Raw genomic sequence first — 21,162 nt, 5'->3', positions numbered from 1 at the left:
TCATTCGCAAGTAAGTGATTTGGTTGCTTAGAATATACCTGCATGTATTTTATCAGTATCGTTCCTGTGTTTTATTTTTTATTTTTTTGAAAATTTCGTTATTGTGTTCAGTAAATAAATTATTCTTGAGACCATTAGGGAAGTTATTTTTCATTAATTATAGATTTCATAATTTTTGGTGAGTATTGTTAAAAGGTTCCAAACTCGAATTAATCCGAATCCAAAATATAATTTGAACTTGAAATATAATTCGAAATTCGAACTCATCTGAATCCGATCAGAATCCGTAATTATCCGAAATATCCATCCGATCCAAATCCAATCCAAATTAATTCGGATCAGATAGGATCATATTTAAGGTTCGGATTGAATTCAGATGGATTTTTTTTAATCCGAATTATCCGAAATCTGATCGATTCATCCGAATCTGAAATTGCCCACCCTTAGCTGTAACTATGAAACAAAAATTAATAATATATAATAAATATAAATTTTAAATAATATATTTGACAAAATTATTAAAGATATAGTAGATTTTCTATTATATAAGTGAAACATCATATCAACATAGCTATCAAGCTATACTTTAGTATTGTAACTTAAAAGTTATAGTTGTCCAACCTCAATTTCAAACGCATCTAAAATATGTGATATTTGATTGCATCGTGGGCAACATTGATCACATTTTGTTAAGTGGTATTGTCATGGAGTGTTGTTGTTAATTTACAATTTTAACACTATTCACGGAATGACTCTATTGTTGAGAATCACTCACCATATGATAGGACTAATTAAATTCTCATCAATTAGCTAACTTTCGTAGACACCATAGCAATTGCAATTTTGCTTTTCCTTTTCGTTTTCTTCTTTCCTTCTTAGTTCATACCATCCATTTTGTTTACTTATTTTTTGATATTAAATAAATTTGCTTTCTAGACACCATGCCTCCTAACCCTACTCATATATTTGGAAAGAATTATTATTTTCTATTTAATTAAGTTACTTTTATATTTTGAAGATTTCTCTCTCTATATGTATATATAAAGTCCTTCGGTACGTGTGTTCTAATTTTTTTTTTTTTTTATGCAGACATGTTACTAAACCATGCAGTTTAATAGAATCATCATTTTAATTAGTTGTATGCTTTAATAGTCTGCTTGAAAAAAATCACGCTGCCCACATCTATAATAATGATAATAATAATACTTTCCTAGTGAGAGCATCCTCATTTTGTCACTAACAAATATAAAACACATATTTTAATATATTAATAAATAAATAAAACACAATTTTCAGTGTTTTGAAATTAATTTTTTATATATATTTTTTAATATGCATCCTCACTTTAAAGAAAGTGAGAATGCTCTAACTAAATAATGACTAGACACACACAAAATATATTTTTTTGGAGTATGGACATTGACGCGATATAAAATTCTGATTTAGCCCATGTATAATTACTAAACAATTGTGTATAGGTAGGTGACGAAGGATTTTCACAGCGTTTAATCATGAATGCAACATGGTAAATGAAACATATCCATTCCGCCGAGTATAGACAAAGAAAAGGTTTTAAAAGATTATGTAATTCGAATTTTAAAAACAAATGCAGAAATGACATTTACCCAGATAATTAGGAATTAGGATACTCAATTACAGCATGTAATTTGAAATAAAATTATAGCTCCTAGGCTGGAAGCCGATCCAAGTTTAAAGAATCCAAAGCTCTTGGAAAAGGACGGACATGATTCATTCTCACTGGTCTATGCTATGCTAAGCTTGTTTTAATATTGAATGTTAGTTTATAAGGAGACAACCCATGAGACCCATTCTTTTTTCCCCCATCAGGCAATAGCTATCATAATATCTTGAAATTTCCGCGGAACAAGGCAAGCGTTCGCCATAAAATCATCTTCCGATAGCAATAGGTTCTTTCAGAGGTTTGTTGAATTTATTTAGCCAAAGTGGAAGGAGAGCGAATATGGTTTATGATTTTTTGTTTAACACTCATAAGCTCTATAATGATCAAAGGAGTAATCAAGCGATTGGCCTTCAACTGGGCCTTTCGATCGTTGATTGCTATCCTTACTTGCCCATGATGTCGGATAACTCTGCTGCTTCTTCCATGATTCTTCAGCCCAGAGATCAAAAGAGGCTTAAGCGGACAATAAGTGTTGGTGATGGTAGCCCAACCAGTACTCTTAGCCGCAGTAGCAGCACTAGCAGCTTGAGTAATTTGCCAAGGCTTCAATTCAGGGACCATATTTGGACTTATACTCGAAGATACCTTGCTGCTGAAGCTGTCGAAGAAGCGGCGGCAGCTATGATCAAATCAGAAGATGGCTGCGACGGTGATCAACAAGATGGGACCGCGGATGGGATGAGGCTCGTTCAGCTCCTAATTGCTTGTGCTGAAGCTGTCGCTTGTCGCGACAAGTCTCATGCCTCGGCTTTGTTATCCGAACTTCGTGCCAATGCTTTGGTCTTTGGCTCTTCCTTCCAGCGCGTCGCTTCTTGCTTTGTCCAAGGCCTTGCTGACCGTCTTGCATCGGTTCAGCCTCTTGGAGCGGTAGGCTCCTTCGCGCCATCAATGAACATAATGGACATTGCTGGCTCGCGCGAGAAGGAAGAAGCTTTTCGCCTTGTCTATGAAATTTGCCCACACATTCAGTTTGGTCACTTTGTGGCCAACTCATCCATATTGGAAGCCTTTGAGGGAGAGAGTTTCGTCCATGTTGTGGACTTAGGCATGACCCTAGGTCTGCCACGCGGTCAGCAATGGCGCCGGCTGATCGAAAGCCTCGCCAACCGCGCTGGCCAACCGCCACGCCGCCTTCGAATAACTGCCGTTGGCCTTTGTGTTGAAAAATTCCAAAGCATTGGTGATGAGCTTAAAGATTATGCGAAGACCTACGGCATCAATTTGGAGTTCTCTGTGGTGGAAAGCAACTTGGAAAATTTGCAGACTAAAGACATCAAAGTTCTTGAAAACGAAGTGCTTGTTGTTAATAGCATACTTCAGCTGCATTGTGTGGTCAAAGAAAGCAGAGGAGCTCTAAATTCAGTGTTGCAAATAATTCATGAGCTGTCACCGAAAGTATTGGTGCTTGTTGAGCAGGACTCAAGCCATAATGGGCCATTTTTTCTTGGGAGATTCATGGAAGCGTTGCACTACTACTCAGCAATATTTGACTCCCTTGATGCCATGCTGCCCAAGTATGACACAAAGCGCGCCAAAATAGAACAGTTTTACTTTGCCGAGGAGATAAAGAACATTGTGAGCTGTGAGGGGCCTGCAAGGGTGGAGAGGCACGAGAGGGTGGACCAATGGCGTCGGAGGATGAGCCGTGCCGGGTTCCAGGCGGCACCCATGAAGATGATAAATCAGGCACAGAAATGGCTCAAGAACAACAAGGTCTGTGAAGGTTACACGGTTGTTGAAGAGAAAGGGTGCTTGGTTCTCGGCTGGAAATCGAAGCCTATTATTGCTACTTCTTGCTGGAAATGCTAAAACACTATAGCTGCCTAATTCACAGTTCTTCTACAAATAAAGTTTCACCAATAAAGTTAGACGGCAGCTATTTAATTATATAATGTCTTCCCATTTGCATTACTGTGTTGCAACTCCGGAGTCTGGAGTGATGAATGTTGTTTTCATATTCAGTGTGCGCTAACTGTTCAGGTGCTTGAACAGATGAAATAAAGATTTTATGTATTGTTGGTTTTTGACTGGGTTTCCTAGTTTTGCGTACATATATTATTCACATTCCATTGATTCTTTAATGACCAAATTCGCTCAACTGTAATTTCAAATTCAACTTTCTCTAGAGGCTGGTAAATGTACAGAATTGTCTCCATCTCTTATGACTCGTCATCTATTCATTTAATCTGATCCCCATCTCCATCATGCAGCAATTCGATGAGTGTTAAATCTTAATTAGGATATTTTGATATGTTTATGATGCATGAGCAAAGCGGCCAGATCCCTTTGTCCATCATGCAGCAATTCGATGAGTGTCAAACTCTTGAGGATATTTTGATATGTTTATGATGCATGGGCAAGCGGCCATATATATATATATATATATATATATATATAGAACGTATAGATCACATTAACTAATACAATAGTCTTTTGACTTGTTCAATAATTTCATTCACCTCGCTGTCACCTAATTCTCTAGTTTAGGACATTTGGAGGGCCCTAACAGTTCGGAAGCTGTCGTTACTAGCTTGGAATATCTGCTGAAAGATCCCTTCCATTGTATTTATGAATGCGCTTTCAAAGGAAATTGGAAACAAAAATGATATATTGATGCCGTTAATCAAAGCGTGGTGGAATTTTTCGATAGGAAAATAGTGCCAACAAATTAAAATGAATTTGTCGTTACATTCAATGAATGACTGAATATCCTTCAGCTTTAATTAATACATAATTTTATACACTTTTATTGTGAGTATCAAAATTCAAAACTACAAAGGATACCCCCGCTTAGTTTGGGATTGCGATTGTTGATTAAATAAGTTGCTTCTATTGTGTTAATACAATAAGTAATTAATTAAAAAAATAATTTCGTGTTTAGTGAACTGTGTTGTTGCGATTGCTATAAGTTTGAAAAACAGTGTACATATATTTGATAAATTTTAAGGAAATTATCATTTGTATACTCTTAGTTTACTCCATTATAAAAAATAGTACAACACTTTAAGAGTGCATCAATCGTCTACCATAAGTTGACAAAATGTATCAGCTGACCACCAAACCGTTAGTTGTCGTTTAAGTATGATGACGTCAGAATGGTAATTTGGTATTTTCATATGATACAAGTGATAAAAAGAGAATTTAAGGGTATACATTAGATAATTTTCAAGGGTAAAATCGTCAATTCACTGTAATTCTGTTAACTTTCAAACGGTAACTAGCGGTTTGGTGGTCAGCTGATACATTTTGTCAACTAAAGGTGGACGATTGATACACCCTCAAAGTGTTGTAGTATTTTTGATAATAGAACAAATATAGGGTATACGAATGATAATTTCTCTAAGTTTTATTATAAATATATTGTTCTATTATATAATGACAAAAATAAACATAAATTAAATTTTTATTTTATTTTTTGGAGTATATTTAATGATATTTAGACATGTCTTTTTCTTTTTAAAACGCCTAAAATTACTTATAGTAAAAAAAATCAATAAATTTGTTGTATAAAAATATGATAAAAATTCATACTAACGCATAATCTAAATAAAATAAAAAGTAATATGCATTACATTCATATTAAACTTGATGCAATAAACACCATAACTATAGAAGAAAATATAAATAGATTAAATATTAAAAACCATGGTTATAAAATTAATATTAAAAGTTATGGTTAATTTTCATATGAAATTGTTCAAAGTTAAAAAAAATTCATAATTATATACAAATCTTTTTTAACCTTATAATATAAAATACAAGTAAAATATTAAAAAATATGAATTTACTAGATCAAAACTTTGATACTAGATAGAATATACAGTAGTTGTGGCCGTAATTTAATTGTGGTGGTAATATGATATCTAATGACTTAATATTGTGGTGTATAAGAAAATAAGACATAATAATTATTTTTTAAATATTAAAATTATAATAAAAATTTTAAAAAAATATGATAAACTTATTTAATAAGCTACTCATTAAAAATAATTATTTACTTATTTTTAAAAATTACTATAAAAAATAATTATAAAATAAATAATTTTTACAAAATTTATCAAATATTATTTTTATCAATCCTTGGCGTACTCTCCTCTATTTAAAATGGTGGATAGGGCCTGGGGGTGTCAAATTTTGACAAAATCCGGACAACAAAATTATGGCCCCGGCCCTCACATTGACTAAAATTGACGTAATTAATCAATTGTAAACTCGATATTTAAGATTCTCAACATAATAAATAAAATACATGCCGTAGTTCATGTTGCTCAAATTTGACCCCCGCAGGGACAACACGGAGTTACGGCAAATTCAAATTGCGCCCGCTAGGGTTACGGCTGGGTCAGAGACACATTTGATACAAATGGACAAATCATGTCCTTATTGAAGAATAGTTAAAAATGATGGATCCATATGTAATTATCCAATACGTTTATTTGCTCGTGTAGACTGTGAGTGAGAGAGAGAGAGAGAGAGAGAGAGAAGAGAGAGAGATGGAGGGTGTAGGTGCGTTAGGTGTGTCATCATCACCAACTCTGGTTGGGAAGATAAGTTGCAGCAGACGCTTATCCTACAGCTCCAACAAGCTTACCCTGCGCACCACCAGCCACCTTGCAGCATTCCACCCACAGTCCCATCTTTTCGTAAAATTCCCACCATGTCCTCAACGCAAAACAGTTGCTCGCAACTCCAACGAAACCGGCATCTTCCTTCCCCACTTGGTCGCTTCCATGGTATGCTTCTCAATCTCTCTGTTTCTCATTTTTTGCACAATATTAATCGGAACCCGTATATTTAGTTATTTAATTTTTAATTTTTTCTTTTGTTAACTTTGATAACAAAGTGTTGACCAAAAACAGCGCTATGTTTTGGGGGACAAAAGGAATGACATTTTCTTTTGTCGCCTTTTCGGCTCAAATTTATTATTATTTTTTCTTTATATTCTTTAAACTATTGATTTTTGCATGATTTTATGGTACCCCATTCGAGATTATTATGGTTTTTTCTTGTTTTTTTCTCCGGCGTGTAGGAACAAGTTGAGGAGACTTACATTATGGTGAAACCAGATGGTGTTCAACGTGGTCTGGTAAGTTTTGCTCCATTTTGCATAACTTAGTCCTTAAAAATGTATTCTTGGTTTTGGTTGCTGAGAAGGCTCAAGCAGAAGAAGGAAATTTCAATTTTGAAACTTGGATTTTTCGCCATGTGTTACTCGAGAATGTCATAGCTTTAAACATTTGGAACCTATGCACACCTCTTTCTCGCTCAATTTCATGCAACTACTTCATTTTTGGATGATAAAACAGTGTAATAAGATGCGTAATCCAGGCTTCAGCTTTCTCAGCAGCCAAATGGGTGTCAACTGGATTGTCGTCAATTGGATTGTCAATTTTACCTTTTAATCTTGCGTTCTGAGTTTGCTGATTATGTTATGTTATTTTAGGTTGGCGACATTATTTCAAGGTTTGAGAAGAAGGGATTCAAACTGACTGGCTTGAAGCTCTTTCAATGCCCGAAAGATTTAGCTGAGGCCTGTTGTTGGGAGTATTTATATTCCAGTTTTTGTTATTCGTGAAGATATGCTCAACCAACATTTTTCACATACTTCAGAAGTTAGATAATGCTTATTCCTGTGTTTATAATTCAAAGCAAACCAGAAGTTTTTCGCCCTATTATATAAGTGCTATGACCTCGTTCATTTCATGAAAATAAAGCATGTTGCTCTATTTTATTGTTGATAAAATAGAACTTGAGAATAATTTCCTACTATAAAAAAAAAAGAAAAAAAAGAACTTAAGAGTCTCACAACAGAGTATGCCATCTGATTTATAAGATTATAAGCTTTCTTTAGTTATGTTTGTTTTTTGACAATTGTTGCAGATACTTTCCTGTTTGAAATGTTTGCCATATTGTGGCTATTCAATGTTTACTCATTTTCTCTATTAGATTTATTGATGATTTTAACTTGTTTTATATATATCTTCAATGGTTACAGGAGCACTATAAGGATCTCAATTCCAAACCATTTTTTCCTAAACTGATTGAGTACATTACTTCAGGACCAGTTGTATGTATGGTATGCGCCACTTTATTAAACTCTATGTGTGCATATTGTATCACATTTTCAAGGGAATGATGGTGATTTATGTTATCAAGGCATGGGAGGGTGCTGGTGTGGTGGCATCTGCACGTAAGTTAATAGGGTCAACGGATCCTCTTCAAGCTGAACCAGGCACAATAAGAGGGGATCTTGCTGTTCAAACTGGAAGGTTAGTCCTCTTCAGAATTTGGACTTTGCGTTGTATAATAAAATTTTGTTTGAGCCAGCTACGAAAACTCTTTTTATCCCCTTGATAGCAATTACATTATCTAGAGACCTGGTCTCATGATGAGTATTTTGGCAGGAATGTGGTCCATGGGAGTGACAGCCCTGAGAATGGCAAGCGTGAAATAGGTAATTATAAGAACCTTTTTTATGGCACATATTGGATTTATAGCTGCACAATTGCTGTTGTTCAAAGCTTTCATGATATCTTTCAACCAATAGGCGTTTTGATGTGTGTATAAGGGATTTTCTTTGAAGGATATCAAATCCGAAAATTATGGGGGAATAATCCAAGAAGAAACTATTATTGGATGTGTGTGTCAAAATTGCTCTTTCATTCTGCTTCAAAACGTTCAAAGATGTAGAAACTAGTAAATCGAACAAGAAGAATCCCCGTCAATGCAAGAAAAGGATATAATAATGCATTTATTTGATTGTGATTGTTGATGTCATTGTTTTGCCTTTGTGATGGAATGTTGTTTCTCATGTAGTCCATCAACACCCTGTTTCTATATGAGAAACGGAAGAATCTCATTATTTGGTTGTTTTTGCAGGTCTGTGGTTCAAAGAAGGTGAGTTGTGTCAGTGGACACCAGCTCAAGCACAGTGGTTAAGGGAGTAATATTCATCAAACACTTAACTATGCGGCGGGCACACTTTTGAAGAGTTCTCTTCTGAGCGATTATATTGAAATATCAGAAGAATTTTATTGATTTGTGATCCTAATAATTCAATGGTTAAACCGCTTGTTAGAACCGTTGTTTTGGGAGACAAAACATTTGGAAGTCTTGTTCTCTTAGTTTGTGATTGTGCGTCAAAATAATCGAAAAAGAAAAAAAAAACAGTAATAATAAATGTGATTATCTCAATAAACGTTCTTTATATGGTGGTTGTACTGCAAATTAAGCTTTTAAGCCAGAGTTTTGCCAACTCAACTCCGTTAACCATCCATAATCTTGTCATTTCCTCAAATTTCTAGCTCGATGTGGAATTTTCTTTCAACAGCGTTACCATTACATATCCCCTATCAAGTGGACGCTAAAAATATATTAAACATGAAAACGGACACGAACTCATTTTGCTCGTTTTTTGAACATTTTTCCCGCTGCTTGGAAAGCAACAAACGGGAACAACCGAGCTAACCAAACAAACTATGCTGAAGCAGAAATAAAATCTCAATAGTCAATACGATAATCAAACTTGAACATCCTTCTCAATGCCTGAACCTGAACCACGAAAGGAATATGCAAACAATGCAGAGAACCTCAGCCTTCCTGCTCAACTGGTAAGCAGAACTCTCAATTTTGCAGGAACTTTGAGCCTCGACCATCCCAAAAACGACGTTTGGTTTTAAAGAACATTATGTCATTGAATATGAATACTAATCCCTAAGAACCAAATTTCAATTTCAGCTATGAGGAAAAGAAGACTCAGCTTCAGTCTTTGCAATCCAATCTCCCAAAGACGAAGCATCATAACTTCCTATTGCTCTCCAAGTCTAGAAATTGCGTAGCAGCCATAATATATGTCCAAGTTAAATAACCCAAATATAGCTGATAATTCTGAAGTTGAGAGTCACGAATCAAGTTCTATTCTTACATCTGGCGAACAGAACTGACACAATCCTGTTCCAGTTGCTCTTTGGAGCTCTTCAATGATTGACAATCACTAGAATGAGGTGAATTGCTTACAGATGACCCATAATTGTCTGTCATTTTTGCATCGTCTTGAGATGAGCTTATGGCTTGTCCAGAGCTCCTATATTTAGAAAACAAGTAAAGAACTGATAAATTCTTGCTTGGATGCTGCTGCAATCTAGCAATAGATTGACAATCACTAGAACTTGGTGAAATGCACACAGAAGAAAATTTGGAATCTGTCATCATCACATCCTCGTGGGATGTGACTCGTTGAAAGCCCTTGAACACAGAATGAGAATTACAACCCAACTCAGCTAAGCATGCGCTTAAAGTATCACTACAAGAATTAGCACCAATGGCAGAATCACAATCTGTTTCTATTTCTATTGATACCTCAGGAGGTGGACCCAAATCACGCCGAGCACCAAGCTTAAGCTTCATAAGTGTAGCCTCTGCATCCAAAAATGAGATTTTTGATGAACCTGGTCAAGGTTATTAACCACTACTATCCAGTGAATAATGGCAGTAGGTTTACATACACCACACTGCTATGAATGTTTAGAAAAACTATCTGCCCCTAATACAAGTGATAGATAGTGATGTTAACATTTGAGGTCCATTTAAGTTTGGATTTTAACTCAAATTATAGCAAAAATTATTCTCACGAGAATAGCTTTATGCTATATCCTCACAGCTTGATATAAAATTAAAATAGAAACAACCGAAATCAGATCAAATGCATTAATTGTTAAGTTCATTTGTGAAAATAAGAACTGCAAGTACAGAGGCAAATTATCAAATAACCAGAACATCAAAAGGAACGGCGAGCCATATCAGCTGAAGAGTGTTCCGCCAAATAGCAAGCGGGCGATTATAACGGGTGAACGCGATTTCAAAAAAGAAAATAATAATAATAATGCTAATATAAAACAGAAGAGAGTACCGTAGATAGAGAGAGAATCGTCTTTGATAAGCTTGGACGGCATCCTTTCCAACTCCAAATCGTAGGGTGTTGATGAAGCTGCCCTCACTCTCCCCAGCATCTCTCTCTGCTGCCTGGATCTGCTCTTTCTAGTTTCTTCTTCTTCTTTCTTCTTTTATTTTTTATTTTTTTTCCTTTTCTTTTTCCTTCGAATAACAGCTTTGGCGCCACGTTTGACCGCCTGTTTTCTAAATAAATTTAATATATCATCTTCTCATCTCAAGCTTTAACTCCAAATTGGGCCGGACCCATCTTTAACTCCCAATCCAGACCAGCCCGCATTATTTATTTAATTAGTTTCTTCGATTCGCGCTTTTTAATTTGTTTATTTTAGGAATATTTCCATCTTAGAACCAAACTTTTCTTCGCATATTATTTTACCTTTAATTTTTTTTTATAATTTGATTTTTCTTCCTTATATTTTAATTTTTATCATTTTACCACTAAATCATTAATAATAACAATATTTTTAATTGAATTTATAGCAAAAATTTATTCTACCCCTAAATTGTGTAAGTAAAATTTAATCATCTAAATTAAAAAAAATTATCTACAAAAGATAATATTTTTATCAATTTATTACCTTAAATATCTACAATTGATATGTAAATATTATAATTCTTCTGGGTTAATATATTAAAATTCTTGAAATACGCTTATGACATTAATAAATTATCAACATAATTAAAAATTTGGTGGTAAAATGATAGAAAATAAAAACATTAAGTGGGAAAAAAAATTGTTAGAAAACTTTAATGATAGGAGTAAATTTTCAATGAGGGATCCATTCCTTCATTAAAATAAAGAATAAGCTAAAAAAAAAAGAAAAAACACACACATTCCAATCTAGTGTGTTTTATTCTATATAATGTATTGAAATTTATGTTTTTCTATATTTAACTTGTCCCTTAAAGTAAAACAAGCCCTTACTAGATAATGATTTTAAAATTTAAAACCATATGTCAAAAAATAAAGTCAGCATCTCATTATTTTATTATTCAATTCAATAAATACATTTAAACCTGAGAGTCGCAATCTCCATATATTTATTATGTATACGCAATAGAAGTAGCTGCCAGTTGGCCTCCAATATGAGGTTAAGAGCATTAGCCAGCCGACGGCGATTGGAATGTGGGTGGTTGATTTAGTGGGGGCAGAAGCTCCTATGCAAGTATGCATATACCGGGAAGGACATAAATACAGGGCGGTCCTGGCTAAATCCATGTATACACAAGGCACTGAAAATATTTAAGCACATTTGAAGAAATTTCCCAGGTGGAGACAACATCTGCAAACGGGGGACAAAGAGATTGGTGATGTTATTATGATCTTAGATGGGAGTGGAAAATCACAATCACCAATGCACCATCACCATGTATTGAATTAGGATATTTCTCCAGTGACCACTCCCCCGTGGTTATTGCCTTAAGGTTATTGCATCAAAAGAATGATACTCTTATCCTCCTCAACCAGACAACCACCATCATCTTTCTGATTAGGAACCCACGCTTCCATCTCCATCTCCAGCCAAAGCCAATGACTGTTTATTTGCTGTTTTAAAGGTTGAAGGAGCGAGTAATGCAAATGTGCGAGCAAGGATGAATCTTGTCACAAGATTCAACCCACAAATTTCCATGCCATTTCATTAACAGCTTTAATATATATAAAATATTTCAACAAGTAAATAAGAACAATACATACATGCGGGAAATCCAAACACGTATATTCTCTTGCAATGTATTCAAGGAAGATTGCTGATATTTTTGGCTATCACAAGGAACTAATAACAGGTCATTGGAGAATTTTGAATGTTAAAGTTGATTCTGCATCAAAAATCAAAGGCACAAGAGAAGAGCTGGTGAAAAGGGGGGCCAAAAAAAGAAAGAAAGAAACAAATAAATTAAGGGCGTCCATTTGACAATAGTATTTGCTGCTACATAATAGAATTTCTGCACAATGGAAAGAATTCAATCAACATACGCTCCAGGATGAATTCATGTCATGCCTTTGCCTACCTTGTGACAAGATAATCACTCTCTATGAAACGATCTTCTTAAGAGATGTCGCCTACGACCTTTAGTCTTGCGATCCTTATCTGAAATATTGTAATGAAGAATATCACATACAAAGTGAAATAGTTCGGGTAGCACCGAATCCCACAACTTCTAGGGGGTGGCAATTTGGGACTTCATTTGTTTATTCGGATTCGATGTGAACTAAATAGATGTAGATTTTAAAAAATTAATTAATTTATTAAAATAGTGAATTTAGTTGATTTCACTAATTAAATCAATCAAAAATGTGTTTAAAGATATTGATTTATGTATTTGTTTAATAAATAAGTTATAAACGAATCAAATACAATTATGGTGTGTTTACTTGAAGGTTTAAGAAATGAAAATGAAACTCATGTTTAGTTGGTAAAATATAATTTGAAAATTATAATAAACTGTGTGAGTCCCACATAATTTGGGAATAAGGAATGAGAATCTCATTCCCATGGGGGGTTGGGAATTGGGATTCTCATTCTCTAAATTGATTTTTATATCCCTCTAATTTTTTCATATTTTCCGAATTACTCTCGTTCAAATCACAATTAATTTTATTATTTTAAATGTCATTATATTTATTATTAAATTTTATTAATTTAATTACTATTAATTATTGTTATTATTATTTTTATTAATATTATCATTTATTATTATTAATTTTATTTTTAATTATATCATTTTTATAATAATATTTATACATGTATTTAGTTAATAAAAATTACATTATTTAATACTATGGGTATTTTGGTCAATTAATTCTCATTCACATTCCTCATTCCCATTTATTTTGCTAAGTAAACACATCAATGTCATTCCAAAACATTATCATTCCCATTTATTTTTGACAAGTAAACATTAGAATCTCATTCTCATTTCAGCACATTCTCATTCTATGAAGTAAACGCACCACTAATTTGTTTAAAAATTATTTGTTATTCATTTAATTAAATTATATATTTATCTTTAGATATGTATGAAAAAATTTCAAAAGTTGAAGGCGAATATAGTAATTATAATTGATAATAAATTTTCAATTTGTGGTCTTTTATATTTTATTTTACTTAATTATTTTTTTTAAATTAATTCATATTAATTCTATTTGTAATGAGTTCATTAAAGGATAAACAAATAGTAAATAAATTAATAATCAATTCGATTCGTTTATTAATTATACTAAACTAATTAAACTAATCAAACTGAATATTCGTCCAATAAACAAATCGAATATAAATTAACAGAATTTTAACCAAATTCATTTATGATTGATTCATTTATTCATTTTACCGCCCTATTAACCCATGGTCATTTATTAGGTCCACGAAGGCAAAGCCTTTGATTGAACCCCCCCCCCCCCAAAAAAAGCCTTTATTTTATTAATATAATTTTTTTTTGGGTTAAATTCATTCCTCCCCACTTTGTTTTTCAAATTTCAAATTATCCCCTAATCATTTGTAAGTGTCATCAACCAACCGTTTACTCCACCGATGAACTGAATTTATCAACCGTTTTTTTTTTTTTTTGTGTCAGTTGTTGTTAATTCATCACTGTTATAATTTGAACATCATTTTTCTGATATAAAATTTGAAAATCAACTACCACCAATTAAAGTTATCATCATTAAGAGACGACAATTAAGGTGTGCACAATTATCATTGTTTAGATCAATTGAAAATAAAAAGTAATTGATGTGGCAACCCGGCAACGCACCATCTCACTTTCAGCCATATGATGATTATAAGATCATGTGGTGGCGGAATTTTTAGTCTTTATTGTCCAACTAAGTACTAACTGTGATATATATATGAGAATGATGAAAAACATAGATGAATATACTGTTAGACGAGCTTTAAAACACAGCTCCATTGGTATAGTGCCTAAATTTTTATTATGTAAAAAAAGGCTTCAGGGGCATGAGTCATGCGTGTTTCAATTTATACAGTATCTAAACAACGAAAACCAGCTACTAGAAATGACAAATGAAAACAGAGAGCAAAAAATAAGAGAAAGAAAACAAAAAAATAAAATGAAACCCAAGGCCTGCACAGGATAATATCCTTAAAATAAATTTACCACCTATTGGAGTGCTTTAGGTCTGCTGGTAACTGCTTCTCAGAATCAACGAGCACGAATTTCTGGGTAAGCACAGGGTGGAAATTTCCCACGTGGGATAAGTCTCATTTCCTTTCAAATTTCCAACTTCAAGAGTGAACTTTGAGAGAAAATTTCTCATTCACTCAAGCACCATTTTGAGAAAATAAAATTATATTTTAAAATATTAACGGAATAGAATCCGAAACTCACAAGAATTCTCACTTTCTCTAAGTGGAACCCACTCAAAATGTGCCCTCAAAATAGCATAATATATTATTTTTTCAACATATTTGCCTTTAAAAACGTATTGCTATTTTCTGTAATCTCTTCCTAAACGTAGTTCCACTAGCCCAGTGGCTGAGTTCTTGAGTTTGTAAAAGCGATTACGAGCGCGAGTCAATAGTGTTTCAAATTGTGTTTCTAAAAGCTTTATTAAAGAATTTCTTTAAATTACGTTAATCACCTTAAAACGACAAGATGATATGTTTTTTTATATATTACGTTGGTAATATTGACACATGTCTGACTAATTATGGACCATGACTGAACAACCAAACATGGCATGTACTAACATTGGTCAATGGTTCAAGTTAACGGTAGGTTTAAATGGTGTATTAGGCGGCGAAACCATGGGCTTGGTTGGAGGAAGGCCCTTTGTCACCTCAAATGTTGTCCGCACACCCAACGATCGTTTTCATATCATTTCCATATATGTATTCTTTACTGCACGAAATTATTTTTAAGTGAATTTTACGATAATATTTATATAGTGGTGGTGGGTCGACGAGTGAAACGGGTCACTAGTCAACACAGCGGGATAAAACAGAAGTAGTCAATGCTGGCTGGGGTGTCAGCAGTTGTTGTTAGTGGGCCCATGTTATGGGACTCTCTCATCTCACCCACCATTCATTTTGGCAACGGACAACAAATGCGGTGGTGAGGCTTTTGATTAACAACAAATTATGGTTGATTGGAAATTGGAAGTAATTTCAAGAAAATGAATTATAAAAATATTGTAATCTAAATCCAGAAGAAATTAAAAAGAAAAAAGAAAATGATTGTGTATATATATGTTTTTATATACAAAACTCGGATTGATTTCACCGACCTTTTTAATCATCATATCATGTATTGTTTCTGAAACGTCGTTAACACGTACTCATAACAAAATGAACAATTAATTGTAAGCATTGGTGTTCTTTTGATAAACCGTGTTAATTTGTGGCCAGTATGGGCCAACCTCGGACTTTGCTATCATGCCCAACAAATATGGGCCTGGGCTCAGAAGATAAATCTGCAGCTCGTGTCTAATGATTGATCAAAAGACAAGCCTAACATCCCTTGGTGATGGATGAAAATTTACTAAAAAGAAGAAGAGTGTAATTATTTGAGTCTCCCATAAAATTCTACATTGCAGTTTCTTGAGTTTCATGTGTATGCAAAAGAGGTGAATGAATCTATTTAATAATCACTTAGCTAAGTTTCTAGATACTATTGTTTTATTTAAAATACGGCACCATTTTTCATCAATCTATTATTTTAAGTTAAAGGTATTATCTGATATAAAAATTGCTTCGTATTTTCACGTATAATTACTATCAGAGTATGTGTTCAGATTATGTTATTAGCTCATTTTCTTTACTAGTTTACGTGTTTCGAGTGAAAATTCATATTAAGAAGAGGATGTTTACCGATGACAAAATCACAGAAAGATCCATTAGCGGTGGTGGTGAATTGTGATGGGCTAATGGTGCATTAAGAAGAGACTCTCACCCACCATTTCTTTTGGCAACGGACAATAAGTGATTGATAATATATATATATATATATATATAACTTAGATACATAGTTATGAGATGGCTGGAATATGGGTTGGATCCTTGAGAAACTAATGGATGTAAAGTGCAAACAAAATGGGTTGGAATGCCTGTATGCTCCATCTATGCATGGGTAACTCCCTGCAATCTTCTCAGATAATCACTCCTTTTTCTCAAATTTTACTCTTGGCAACTGCTATGTTCAAAGTAAAGTGTTGTCTAATTAACGTAAACATATGCACCATTAAATCTCAACCTTTATAATGTGTGTTATGTAACACACACACACACACACACACACACACACACACACACACATATATATATATATATATATATATATATATAATGTATGTTGAAAATAATAAATTACTATTAATATTAACAATTACATGTGTTGTACATAATCAATGAATTATTAAAGGTCTCTAACAGCCGAATGTGCCTATTACTCCAACTCCAGCCATAACCACTGTGATCCCACAATAACCAATGTTTATTGGGTTAGCAGTTACATCGTTTGTATTTTTAATTTGAAATCTGAATATCTTTGAATTTTCACTGAAGTTTGAATGTATTAGAATATAAATATTTAGATGATATTTTTTTTAATATCTAAATATAAGCGGCATATTGTTTGTTTTATAAACAAAAAATATCTTAAACATGGTATTTGATATTTACATCCTTATAAGTTAAAACAAATAAATGAATTAGATTTTATAGATTAGGAAATAAGTAATTTTAATAAAAATATTTTTGGAATATAATATTGATTTTATGTTTAGACCTTTTTCCCATTCAAATAATAGTCATATTCAGATATAAATGTCTAAAAATTAGACATAAGTTATAAAAAAAAAAATAAATCTTAAAAAACGATTGAAATTAATAAATTTTCAGATTCAAGTATATAACAAACGAGTTTAGTTATCCCCTTCCACAAATAAAAATTCTATGGGTATTACAAACAATTCGATAAAATTTAAAAACATAAACAAGTATTCTAACGCTATTGCCAAATACTTGTATAAATAATGTTGGAAGAATTGATGTGATAATATATGATAGATTGATAAAAATATAAAAAATAAACGTAAATCATGAGATTATATCATATTTTTATTCAACTAATGATATATGCCATGTTAATTTGCATAATAATAAATATTATTGGCACAAAAACTGCTTATGCTGTATCATTTACTCTTGATTAATTTACTCATCAGTCAATGCAACGATTTAAAGTCAAAAGTTTTCATTTTCCACCATTGTAACCTAGCTGGACCCCCAGTACAAATCAAGATTCTCAGCGACCCTCAACAAATATTACTGCATTCGTTTATATTTCTTTTTCCAATCTATATCTGCTGAATTTTCATGATTATTTTTATTACAAAACAACGTTCCTTTCCTCCAAATGAACTTGTACATCTTGTGCAGGTAAATACTTTTTTAAAAATTGTCTCGTATATCTAACTTATTATTATTATTATTATTATTTTGTTTATTGTTGAATTTGTAAAATTATAACAAACTATTTTGTGGAAGTTTAAATAGTTGAAGTATCAACAACTTTTATGAGACTTGCGTGAATATTTTCAGTTGACGCATTAGGCATGCCACCAGAACTTAAGAGGCAGAGCTAATAGAAGATTTTTAGATCTTGCAGTTAGGGATCCCCATTCCCACCCACCCTCCCTGCTGGGAAAATCCAATTAATTTTCTTCCCTCAAATACAAACAACGTATATTCAATCCAACCCAAAATTATCTATGGGTGTGTTTGAGATTGAGATGTTATAATTTAAAAGCTACAGTTGCTGTGAAAAAAAATTTGTAACTATGAAACAAAAGTTAGTAATATATAGTAAATATAAATTTTAAATAATAATTTTGATGAAATTATTAAAAATATAATAGATTTTTCATTATACAAGTGAAAAATAATATCAACATAACTTCTAAACTACAGCAGTTAGTGATTACCAAACACTTTAGTGCTGTAACTTTTAAGCTACAGCTGTCCAACATCAATCCCAAACGCATCCTATATATGATCATCATCATTGGCCTGGTTAACACATTCAATTTACTCAGGTCCTGTTTGGTAGTAAGGTACTGATTTTTTAAGCCATAGTTATTGTAGAAAAAAAACTATAATTATGAAATAAAAGTTGATAGTATGTAATAAATATAATTTTAAAGTAATAATTTTGATAAAAGCAGTAAAGACGTTATAGATTTCTCATTATATAAGTGTAAAATCAAATTAGTTTAGCTTCGAAATTATAATAGTTAGTGTTTACTAAATATTTTAATAATATAACTTTTAAGTTATAGTTGTCCAAACTCAATTCCAAGCGAGACCTTAATCCTAACAAATTAACCCAATACTAATCAAATATTCAACGACAATTAAAATTGAATTAAGTTAAATTTCTAGTTTGTTTACGATCCTATTATGTAATATTTACAATTTTTTTTTTTAACTCTTTGCACAACGTTCTGATCTGCCCCTCTGCTGTATTTTGTTTCAAGCTTTCAAAGCATTTAATTAGTTAGCTTCGATTCAACCTCTTCACAGAATTTTAATAATCAATTTAAGTTAGATATCCGAGTTCGGAATCATGTCCAGCTAAGATGCATAAACCTAGGACTAGTATGTATTCAAATATATACTTAAGACCAACATTAATGGTGCTGGCTTATGATTAGCGAAGTCCCTTGCTTCTTCGAATTCAAAAGTTTTTTTTTTCACAACAAATAATTAATAAAAGATTGAAATAATCTGAATTCTCTGGCCTTAAAAATGAGTTAATTGTATTTAGAATTTTATACTATAGAATTTAAAAAATAAAAAAAGTAAGTAAATATTCCCCTTTGTAATGTTTTGAGCCAACTGATTTGTCTATTGAATTAAATATATATATATATATATATATATATATATTAATTTGAAAATAGAATCAAGACAAACTAGAAACTCTTTTTATTTTTGTAGGTTTCAAGTATTTGATCTGAATACATACTACGCCTAGGGATGTGCATCCAGCCCGTAATGCGTAGTCTTCTCGAGGTTCCCTATCCGAGGGGATGAAGATTCAAAATATGAAAATACCCCTACAGAAATAAATAAATATTATTTTGTGCTTAATTAACCAATAACAATGGATCAATGGAGTTCTCCATTAAATTTCTCAGGGGTCAGAGAAAACCAGAATGGGATGTTTGGGAATGGCCAACATCCCATTTTCTAAAGCCATGTCTCCGCATGCTTAGAATTATGGGCTCATGACTTCACCGCCCTCAATTGCTTGTCTCTTTCAATCACAACAAAGCCATCACTTGCGAAGCTTTGGGCCACTTCGTTGTTCATGCATGAACTTATTATAACCAGACTCCAGACACATGTTATTGCCCAGCTTGCTCTATTGTTTCTTCAATTATATGCCAAAATAGGAGTTACATAATGTTGGGCATTTTTGTTCAAATCGGTTTGGTTCAAGGCCTTCAAGGACTGGTTCGTATCTTCAAAAAAAAAAATCTAAAATCGAAAAATGCAAAAGAAAACTGATAAACCAAATCAATCAATCCAGTTTGGTCTGCGGGAATGAGCACTCAAATTTGTTTGAACTGATCGGATTTGATTTTTGCAAAAAATGAAATCAAACTACATATGTAAATTTGAAATGACAAAATTTAATAATTTACTATCACTTGAGTAAGAACTTATTCACGTTTGTGTTGTGCCAGTTTCGTGTCATGTAAAATTTAAGTTGACCTAAACTCAACCCATTTAATAATTGTGTCAAAATATTGAGACCCAAATCCGACACAAAAAATAAACAAGTTATTCAATAACTCATTTAATATGTATATATTTAACAAATGTTACACACACACACACATATATCCACACCCCCTAAAATATTACACATTTACACTCTTAAAATTTTTAATTATATATATGTAAATAATACCATATATTAATATCATAAAGTATACATATGTATCAATATTTACACACACTATTAAAGTGGTCAAGAACTTTAACCCTAACCCGATACGGAAAAAAGTATCGACCGAACCCAACTCATTTAATAATCTTGTCAAATTTTAAAATCAATACCCATTTATTCGTGTTGTGTTCGTGTTGGTCTGTTAGGTAATCGGATCGTGTCAAATATTGCCAAACTCTAAATTGAAAATCGCTAATTCGAAAGGTATGCAGTGTACAATGAAACAATTGAATGGATCCCATTAAATGGAACAAATTATTAGAAAGTATACGTGCTTCTGCCGAGACCATACTGACTTGTTCTTGCTAGTTGCTACCTTAGCTTTTCGCAATGACAATGAAAATTCATGCACCAGATTCAAACATTAATGAGCTTTGAAGCAAGAGAGGGAAGAAAACGTACTTCAATAATTACTAGGCTGGTGAGATTGGAAACTAGTGCGGTAAACCGAAAGTAGCAAAAAAGATATGTATATATATGATCAGAAATTAGTTGGACGAGAAAATTTGTGCAGAATGATTTTAAAATGATAA

The 21,162-nt window shown here is 32.7% G+C and overlaps 3 protein-coding genes across 4 annotated transcripts; 2 read left to right on the top strand and 1 right to left on the bottom strand.

The window, feature by feature from the left end:
• The first annotated feature begins 1,855 nt into the window (after positions 1-1,855).
• On the top strand, positions 1,856-3,633 carry LOC18049150 (DELLA protein RGL1). Its single transcript, XM_006439985.2, has one exon. It carries the CDS (start codon positions 1,982-1,984, stop codon positions 3,509-3,511), a length of 1,530 nt encoding a protein of 509 aa, XP_006440048.1. The 5' UTR covers positions 1,856-1,981; the 3' UTR covers positions 3,512-3,633.
• Positions 3,634-6,155: 2,522 nt separating this feature from the next.
• LOC18049149 (nucleoside diphosphate kinase 2, chloroplastic) lies at positions 6,156-8,911 on the top strand. The gene is made up of 7 exons (XM_006439983.2): positions 6,156-6,435; positions 6,732-6,788; positions 7,146-7,232; positions 7,698-7,778; positions 7,859-7,971; positions 8,107-8,156; positions 8,582-8,911. The coding sequence occupies exons 1-7, from the start codon at positions 6,196-6,198 to the stop codon at positions 8,647-8,649; spliced, it is 696 nt and encodes a 231-aa protein (XP_006440046.1). The 5' UTR covers positions 6,156-6,195; the 3' UTR covers positions 8,650-8,911.
• A 96-nt stretch (positions 8,912-9,007) lies between these two features.
• On the bottom strand, positions 9,008-10,753 carry LOC18049148. 2 transcript variants are annotated; one of them, XM_024189724.1, is made up of 3 exons: positions 10,611-10,753; positions 10,061-10,119; positions 9,008-9,785 (listed from the first exon to the last, which is right to left on the bottom strand). In XM_024189724.1, exons 1-3 carry the CDS (start codon positions 10,708-10,710, stop codon positions 9,696-9,698), a joined length of 249 nt encoding a protein of 82 aa, XP_024045492.1. In that variant the 5' UTR covers positions 10,711-10,753; the 3' UTR covers positions 9,008-9,695. The 2 variants fall into 2 exon arrangements, with proteins under 2 accessions (XP_024045492.1, XP_024045491.1); XM_024189723.1 differs by having other exon boundaries at positions 9,008-10,119; positions 10,611-10,743.
• Positions 10,754-21,162: the final 10,409 nt, after the last annotated feature.

The sequence above is a fragment of the Citrus clementina genome, unplaced genomic scaffold (genome assembly GCF_000493195.1).
Source record: "Citrus clementina cultivar Clemenules unplaced genomic scaffold, Citrus_clementina_v1.0 scaffold_3, whole genome shotgun sequence".
Classification (NCBI taxonomy): Eukaryota; Viridiplantae; Streptophyta; class Magnoliopsida; order Sapindales; family Rutaceae; genus Citrus; species Citrus x clementina.
This window is presented reverse-complemented; position numbering and strand designations above follow the sequence as displayed.